This window comes from Phodopus roborovskii, unplaced genomic scaffold (assembly GCF_943737965.1).
Source record: "Phodopus roborovskii unplaced genomic scaffold, PHOROB, whole genome shotgun sequence".
Lineage (NCBI taxonomy): Eukaryota > Metazoa > Chordata > Mammalia > Rodentia > Cricetidae > Phodopus > Phodopus roborovskii.
In genome coordinates this window covers 883,625-893,397 of record NW_026126637.1, presented here as the reverse complement: position 1 = coordinate 893,397, position 9,773 = coordinate 883,625, and the positions used below count along the sequence as shown (strand labels likewise).

Genomic DNA, 9,773 nt, shown 5'->3' with positions numbered 1-9,773 from the left:
GATTTAGAGATGAACAGAGAGGCTATAGCAAGAGTTTGTAGACAAGGAGGCCAACTGGGGACAGTGTTTTCTAGAGTTTTAGAAAGTCAGGTGAGAGGGACAAAGGTCAGTCCTACACAATGTTTATGTGTCCTGGAAATGTTAAGCTGGAAAAGTTTGTATAGTTTTGGGAGGCAGAGGGCAGGTGTCAAAAGGAAAATATTTTAAATTTAAGGAATTGTTTATGGATAGGAGGACAATGGTCAATGAGGAGATCCAGAAATGACTTGGAATACATAATCTATTAGAACTGAGTATTTAGGGATCCATGAGTGAAAGAAGTTCATCATGAAGGCAATGGTAAAGAGTGGAGATGGGCAAGGTGGTCTAAAATGAGGTTTTTTAGTGTTGGAGTAAGAGAGAATCCTAGATAGATGACTTGGGGAGAGGAGAATTGAGTTTTAGAATGTGAAATCTGGTAACCTCTGAAGCTGAGGAAATTGAGGAGTGAGGTGGTATCAGATTGGCTATAAGAGAGGGAAGGTCTGCAGAGGAGAAGATTATATATATACTGAGGGAGGCAGGAGGAAAAAGAAGACAGTCAGGCCACGTCTGTAGGGCCTGGAAGGGGTAAGGAGAGATAATGGCAGTGTTTATGAACTGAAGGTTCTGGACCAGGAGGAAGGTATTGTTGTTTGTTTTTGTTTAATATGGGAGTACTGTAGGGTGAGGAGGTGGAGTTTGAGGCCTATGCATAAGCTGGTTAAAGGTACAAAGTATTGTTTGGACATGTGAACAGAAATGGCTTTGGGTGTGGTATGAAGCAAAGGAAGAAGAGGTGGTATAAGAATACAGTGGGATTGACTATAGAAGTGGGCAGAGGGCAAGAGAGGCTTGATATGAGAAGTAGTGAGAACCTAGGCTCTTGGGAGTGCTTGGGATGGATTTGAACTGTTAAGTCAGTATCAGCAGAGATCTGAGAAGGATAAATTATAGTAGGGAGTATGACATAAATGGGAGGGTGCATCAATTAAAATGACAGAGTCTTTTTCATTACCTAGACAGTAGTCTTAATTTCTGATGGTCTTGATGACTGTGCAGTTGTTGTAGGTCTTTGGTTGTCGTACAGAGCAGTAGACCTTTGGCTATAAGATTCAGGTCTAAGAGAAGTAGGCAGGGACAGGCAGAGGCACAGGATATCTCAAAGAGGGAAGGCAGGGACAGTTGAAGTTGTGGAATGTCTCAGAGAGTGGAGGGGTATATATCCTTCCTTCAGTCTATGCCCACCCACAAAATTGTAAAGATTTGTCATTTGGGGAGATGAGGAGTACAAGGGCTATTTTTGAATATTATGATGGGCCTTGAGCTAGCATGGAGATCTGAGGACCTCCCCTGGCTTCAAGTGGATCATAGGGGCCTCTGTGAAGAAGGGGTTATCACGCAAGCTCCATCACTAAGAGGGAACACAATGAGTCCAAGGAAAAATCTGAGACCGTCAACAGGATTTTTGGACTATTTGAACAGACAGATACTGGCAGGACAGCCACCAAAAATGAAAGGAAAACTGCCAACCAAACCAAGCTGGCCATCCAAGGGTTTCCACCTTGGCCACTGAAGGCCAAAGACAGAGAAGAAATGCCAGACATTTGCCAGTCACCACCCAATGTCTTGCAGAATGTTCGGGATGGGTGGTACGGGAATACTCATCAACTGGCCACTGTTGGATTTAGTCAAAGAGAACTGACTGTCCAGAAAGTTCAAGACCTGGTTTGTGAGTCCTGTAGACATACTTTGAGTTATGATCCAAGTCACAGAATTATAAAGGAAGGTTGGTTCCCTGGAATCAGTAAAGAAACCAAATTCTCAGCACAAAAAGATTTATTGCTAGGAAGGGGAAAGGTGGGGGGAGGCAAAGCAGCTGCAGCAGCAGCAAACAAGAAACACAAGATGCAAGAGCACAAGAGAGAGTGTTTCTATAGGAGAGTCTGTGCTAGGGTGAGTAGGGTAATTGGCCATATTAGGCAAATAATAAATTTTGGTTGTTGGTCTTGGTGCTTTGTTTCAGTAATGAGTTGGTGGTCAAATATGGGAATACCCCTTAGAGGATAGTTTTAGCAAGAAAGAAGAGAAGGGATAAAAAGGCAAAACCTGTCTACAATATTTGCCATGCTTGGGCCTGCTAGAATCCCTTCAAGTTTCTCATCTAAATCCATAAGTAAGAGAGAATATGAGTGATGGTGATGCTGGTATATGCCAGAAGTTATTGTGATTATTCAACAGTTCAGAATCCTTGGTAATCTGACTGATGGAAAATTTATTTCCCAGATATTCTTCTAAGGTATTTGCTTCTGAGTCAATTTCTAGCAATCACTTAAAAAAGATTTATCTATTTATTATATATACAGTATTCTATCTGCATGTTTGCCTGCCCACCAAAATAGACCAACATATCTCATTACAGATGGTTGTGCAACCACTCAGGACCTTTGAAAAAGCAGCCAGTGCTGTTAACCCCTTGAGCCATCTCTCCAGCTCTCCTAGCAATCACTTTTTATTTAGGTGTTTCTAAAAGCAGGAATTTAGCAAAAGAAGTAGGTGAAGTTAAATAACTTGGCAGTGATACCAAGTCAAATGTAAGTGGAAAAAGGAGAATGAAATAAGTAAATAGGAAACACAATATAGAATTTTGATAGTCAGGTTTTATGGAATGGTTATATATTTTCTCAGGACCATCCAGAAAAAGAACTTATGTACCTGAAGGAAAACTGGCTAATACATTTATCCACTTGCCACCATCTTCAGTTGAGGATTTCCCTTGGGTCATTAAGTTTCAGTGCTTCTGGAAAACTCTTGTTCGCAAAATGGTCTCTCATGGTTTGAGACCTCAAGACACAGAAAGGAGTATATACTGGGTCCCTAAAGCAGACCACTGTCAGTGTGCCTGCAATGAATGTGAGTTCACAGAGGATTCAGTAGTTCTGCTAAAGTAAGACCATGACTCAAACAATGAGCTACATCTGAACCAGAGACATCAACTTCAAGAGAAATGTACAAATGCCATCTTTTACATTTATTACCTTAATGGTGAGAAGGACTATATAAACTCCCTGGATAATTCTAAGAAAAGTCAAAAAAGGTGAGTTGAAAAGGCAATCAATAGATAATTGATAATTTCTGGAAAATAATCTGAACAGGAACAGATACAGAAAACTCTTGAATTTTGCATAATGAAAACAGGCTAAGACTGTCTACTAATGAAAATTACATTGTATAAATAGTTGTTCCTGGGAAAATATATTTACTGGAATGATTAATAATTAATTAGGAAATTGGAAAGAGAAAGTAGATAAATTGATATATAGTATGCAAGAAATGCAGAAATAGAGACACCTACTCAACAGAGGAAATAAAGACAGAATTTGGATAAAACAGAGACTAGTAGTCAGTTATAATTAAAAAAAAAATAACAGAACCCAAAGAATAAAATGAGACTGTGGATGTGGATACAGGAAACAAAATTCCTCAAAACAACAATTAACCTATGACTATGTTACACTTAACAAGGAAAGTACTAAACTACATCACCACTGTTCAAAAATTCTAGATAATATAAAGGATAAATGACACTAGAAAGACGACAGTAACAAAGACAGTATATAAACTTTCAAGAATGCATGGAAGGGTAAAAACTATGAATAAAGTAAATAAATTATGATAAAATTTGAATTATGCATGTAAGTGCTCTAGAAAAAAAGAAACTTGTTCTGGGGGCAGCCTGCACTTTAATCTTTTTAATTATGACAAATACTAACTAGAAGCTAATTCTGCTTCTAGTATAGAGATAAAGTTAAAAATATGACTGTAACATAGTTTAAATACTAAACCACAGGCTTTCCCAGAAGCAAGGCCCAAATGCATATGTGGTATTAAGTTACTTGTACCAAATTGTTTTTTATTGATTTAAAATGTTTTAATACTAATTCCAAGTTTTGGTTTATCAAGTTTGCTTTTATCATTCTTTATCATCACCATGTAAAATATATGAATACTCTACTATATAAAATTTAGAAATTACTATTTCAGTGTCAAATTTGCTCCCAAATGGAGAATGAGGAATACTTATATAGATGGCCAAGTGCCAATCTTCACTGAATGAAAAGGACATTAAATACAAGTATATCTGATTATATTGCAGACACTCAGTTACTTAGAGGCTGAGTTCATTTATTTGAAGGGTTTTTTGGTTTTCTCTAAGGAGACAGTGAAAATATGAAGCAGACAATCAAATCCAATCACAAGATCACACAGTATAAAAATGACTAAGTGATGACTCAAGCTTGGAAATTAAAAAATAAAGTGAAAAGGAGGAATTAAAAAGGCAAAAGAGATGTGAGGAGAAGAAGCCAAGGAAAAGGAGATGAAAAGTACAGAGCAGAGATACAAACAAGAGGAAGTAAAATGATAATAAGCACTGTATAGTTTGTATATTCAGTAAATGTAGTAAACACTGAGTCTTAAATAACAAATTTGCAGCATATTTAATATTTATCAAAGTGGTTTTATTAGGAAGTAAGTATATTTTACAGTTTATCTTGAGGAACTACAGATACAAATTATCAAGTATTTTTTTTAAACAAAAATGAATGGTAGATATCAAATAAACTATTCACTCAATCTATTATTTCTCCCCTAAGTATTACAGGCTAACTTCATATTTTTAGTAAAAAGGGATAAAACAATTTGCACTGACTTGCTTCCTGCTTGCTAGAATCTTCACAAGCTTTTGAGCAACCACTTTTGTGTCATCTATTGAAGAGGCAATTGTCCCGGAAAACATGGCCACAGTCTGCAATGACAGCCATGGCAATTTCATCCTCTATGGCTTCTCAGACAGACCATATTTAGAGAAGATACTTTTTGGGGTCATTTTGGTCTTTTATTGTTTGACTCTAGCTGGAAATACAGTTATAATTCTTGTTTCCTTGATGGACCCCAAACTCCAGACACCTATGTATTTCTTCCTTTCCAATCTTTCCTTATTAGATATTTGTTTCACCAGCAGCTGTGTTCCTCAGATGTTGGTTAATTTGGGAGGTCCAGATAAGATTATCACCTATTATAGCTGTGCCACTCAGCTTTACATCTTCCTGTGGCTTGGTGCCACCGAATGTGTTCTTCTTGTTGTCATGGCTTTGGACCGCTATGTAGCAGTGTGTCATCCTCTGAGATATACAACCATCATGCACCCCAAAGTTTGTCTGCAACTGGCTATGCTTGCTTGGGGTGCTGGCCTGATTCAGTCTCTGATCCAGTCTTCTGCTACCCTCCGATTGCCCTTTTGCTCCCACCGGGTAATAGATGACATTGTGTGTGAAGTTCCAGCTCTGATTCAGCTCTCCAGTGCAGATACTACCTACAATGAAGTCCAGATGTCCATAGCTAGTGTTATTCTCCTAGTGTTACCTTTGGCCATTATCCTTTCCTCCTATGGTGCTATTGTGAAGTCTGTGCTGAAAATAAAATCAACTACAGGACAGAAGAAAGCATTTGGCACCTGCACTTCTCACCTTCTTGTTGTCTCTCTCTTCTATGGTACTGTCACAGGTGTCTATCTGCAACCCAAGACTCAATATGCTCACGAACAGGGCAAGTTTCTCACCCTTTTCTACACTGTAATAACTCCAACTCTTAACCCCCTCATTTATACACTGAGGAACAAGGAGGTAAAAGAAGCAGTGATAAGATTGGGGTGGAAAACTTGGAGTTCCCACAGATAACTGAAAAAGACTGCATATGATTTTCTGTTTCTTTACTTAACAAGACAGAACAATCATAACTAAAAACTCTTGAGGTAGCTCCCCTACCATGTCAAGAATAGTTTCATTTTATTTGTGGTGGTGTTGGCTTTATTCATCAGTTACTGGCTAGACCCTCAATTTCTTCAAGGTGCTGATTCAGGCAAGATATAAATTATTTTAATAGTTATTTTCTTGCAAAATATAATGTAGTTGATTTGTGAAAAAGAACCACAATACTTACCGAATAAAGCATCAAGTAATATGTTTCATACCTTTCCACTCTTCCTGTTGTACCTGGAGTTGAAACCAGAGCAAACACTTTCTTTGACCTACACCACTGGTCTCTTTTTATTTACTTTAAAAACATTAAAGATCTATTTTTATTCATGTGAATGAATCTGTGTGAGTATGTCATGTGTGCACATGTGTCTACAGATGCCAACAGAATGTTGGATCACCTAAACCCAGAATGACAGGATTACATGAACTCAGGTCCTTGGAAGAACAGTAAGTACTCTTAACCACTGATCCATCTATTTATCTCCTCCTACTTAATTTAACAAATTTCACTAAGTTGCCTAGACAGGCCTTGAATTTGCTGTCCTTAACCAGCCTCTCAAGTAGATGGAGGTCAAACACCTGTGCTATTAGGACAATTTCTTTTTTTATTCTAATTTTCTGATGTTCAAGTAATCCTTTCAACCAATCAATCCCTAAAGGTTTCTATGTTTTTGGTAGAGACTTAAAAGATATGTGCATCTACTTCTGTACTTTGAATTAATGGTATGTGTTCTGAGTTATGTCTGCCTCATTACCAATGTTGATATATTGTACACCTGTCACTACTCAACCCAGAACTGTTGTCCAAGACTAACCATGCCAACATGGATTTTTTGTGCTGTTACTCTAAGGCACTATGTCCTCATTCCTCAATTTGAGTTTTGGCCTTTTTTGACACCAGTTATGGGGTTAGAGTTAGATATTTTCCTCCCTTGTAAAGTCCATATTTTAATGAAATAGGTGAATTATCCAATTCTTATTTTATATGTTACAGATATTTATGTGCTACGTACTTAGTGACAATGACACATAAAGTATAAAACATCAATGTTACAGAGGTTGTCACCTTCAAAGGCAATGATAAATATTAGACAAAAATCATTACCCCTTTTGGGTGGAAGTCTTGTTTACTAATACTACATGAAACTTGACTTTTATTTGTCATCCTCCAACACAAATCTATATGTTGTTCTTTTGTCACTCTTAATATCTGCTAGTTCGGTTTAACTAAAATCATGCTGAAACTGAATACTCTCTTGTACAGAGTTTTAAAACTTGTCCTGTCCTCAAATGCACTGGTGATGAGGTATGTGCAGATAGAACTTGAATAGCCACCAATCCCATGATTTCCCAAATGACCTGCAACAATTTCAGATTGATAATTGTTGGAGCATGAATAATTTCAATCCCTTTATAACTTGGTTAGCAATCTTTATTAAAGATGGTTATGCTCTCACAGTTAGATGATAAATCACATTCCTAGATTTAGCAAAATTGTTCATTTGTTCACTGAAAGATATATACAAGTCCTTTCAACAACATGTGCTCCTAAATGTAACTAAAAGTATAATTGTTATTGTACATCTTCTGTTCATACATGGAGAGAATAAATGCTATGTGAAAAAGCATGAATGTTAGACAGAAACCAGTCACACATAGTAAGAATTACATGCTGCTTATAGCCAAAATTTCAAAAAAAAAAATTTCAAAAGAGGGCAACCTGACTGGAAAGAATATCAGGGAGCACTGAGAGTCAATGACAGCAGCTAGGGGGCATCTTCAGATTTAAATTTACCCTTAAATCTGGAATTGCCTTCAGTGTGTATTACACACACACACAAAAAAGTTAGATTAGCCAATAGAAGAGTCACACAGACTTCAATAGCTTTCTAAATAACCCATGCTGCTATTCTTCATATTTTCCCCCATGGCCAAATTTCTTATTTCCATGAATTCTGCTTAATTGCAACAGAGGGACTGGCTCCCTAAGGTCAAAATTTCTAACATATAATGCACTAGTCTGCAAGTGTTAAAAGATAGATTATAGGCAAACATGACTTACAAAATAAGAAGAGTCGATTTTGTGGTGAGAGATACAACTAAGGTTCAGAGCTACAAGGAACTACAGAAAAATCATTGACTTAAAAGAGAAAAATGAAGCCAGCCTAAGAAGTGAGGTACTCAAGGAACCCTAGACACACCCTCCCATTAGGATGAAGAGCCACTATTCTAAAAGAGGTGATCTTATTTTTATTTATGTTTTTCAAAGTATTGCTTAGTGAACTGTAATGATAGTAAAAACATTTATTTTGCAAGTAGTGGGTATAGGCAACATGGGAGAGAGGAACAACAGGGATCAGGATTACAATAAATTAAAACAAAATCATCTTAAATTTGAATGTCATGACTATGATATTGAGTTTAGATTGATTATTAGTTTCACTCATCAGGAATAGCCAAATGAACAAGAAAGTTATGCCTGGTATTTCTCCTAAAGTATTATTTCATAAGAAACCAACATATACTTGGGAAATGATTAAAATAATCAAGAAATTGGATCCCTCTTTACCACAGTCATAATTCTATATGTGTTTTAATTCAGAAAGAATGTCCATTGGGCTTTAAGGATTCTACATTTTTTATTTGCACCACTTACCCCTTGTAAATGCTCTGTGAGTTTATTAGCACTCTAGTCATTTGGCAAAAAGCAAAACATTGAAAAGACAGGTTACTAGGAGCTTCCTACCCAGAGAAATACGACCAACCACCTGACACACAACTAAGTCCTTTTCTGCTTGAAAGTGAAAAAAAACTCATTTTTTTCTATGAAAGAAAGCATAAGGGAAACTTTTTTGAATGATTTATGTCAACTCTTCATTTAAAGTAGACCTAATTATTATTTTCTAAGTAAACATCCAAACATACCTATCTTAGAAACTGGCTCTGAACAATAAAAGCCATTTTAAAATTTTTCTCAGGAAACACCATTGAATTTAGAATATCTTAAAATGTCTTTTTGCTTTGCCTTAAAATTAGTACTGGATCATAACCTTTAAAGAGGTAAAAGTCATGTTTGGCTAAGAATAAAATGTTGCCATTTCCAGATATTCTATATTGTCCAAAGACCATCCATGGAGACTATATGTCTTACACCTCTCTTTTTATGAAATATTAGCTCTCATGCTTAACTCAGCCAAATCTGAAGGGAATGTTTATTGGTATATGCAAAAGAAATACTTGTTTTATCACCATATAATCTGGTAACTCAAATTATACTTAGAATTTTCATCTCCTCAATTTATCAAATAGTTCTACTTTTATCTATTATGAAAGTGATGAACCACAAGGAAACTGGTGACCAAAACATTCTTTGCCATTATGGGATAGTAATCAGTTTGAAAATTTTTACTTTGAAAATTTTGTTTTGTTCTGTCTCTACTATCTCATCAAGCGATTGAATTTTTACAATATCATTCCTAGGCAGTTTTTCAGTTATGAGGGTTATAAAGTTACTAAGATGCAATGCATGAATGCTTTCTCAAATCCAACCAACAGCTCCCCTGATGACTTCATCATGGTTCCTGACAGAAAAAATTTAGACTACATTGCCAAGCATTACAAACATCAGTAATAAGGACTACAATGATTCTTGGAGAAGAACTATGATTAATCACAACTATTGTAATTGATTAATAGTAAAAATACATAATCAGTAAATGAAATGTGGAAAAGAGGAACATAGTTATAAAATAAAATTGTTAATAATATGAAAGGCAAAGAACACATCATTTTTTTCATATTTGTGTTTTCCTCATGCTTTCTATTGCATATATCTCAAAAACATGAGATCCCTTCATCTTTTATGTGCTGTCTGCTTCATATAATAAGATATTCTGAGATAATTATTTTTTGTTGGATGTACAATAACAGCATGTA

At 36.1% G+C, this 9,773-nt stretch overlaps 1 protein-coding gene across 1 annotated transcript; it reads left to right on the top strand.

The window, feature by feature from the left end:
* The first annotated feature begins 4,814 nt into the window (after nucleotides 1-4,814).
* LOC127239075 (olfactory receptor 2H2-like) lies at nucleotides 4,815-5,756 on the top strand. The gene has a single exon (XM_051207865.1). It carries the CDS (start codon nucleotides 4,815-4,817, stop codon nucleotides 5,754-5,756), a length of 942 nt encoding a protein of 313 aa, XP_051063822.1.
* Nucleotides 5,757-9,773: the final 4,017 nt, after the last annotated feature.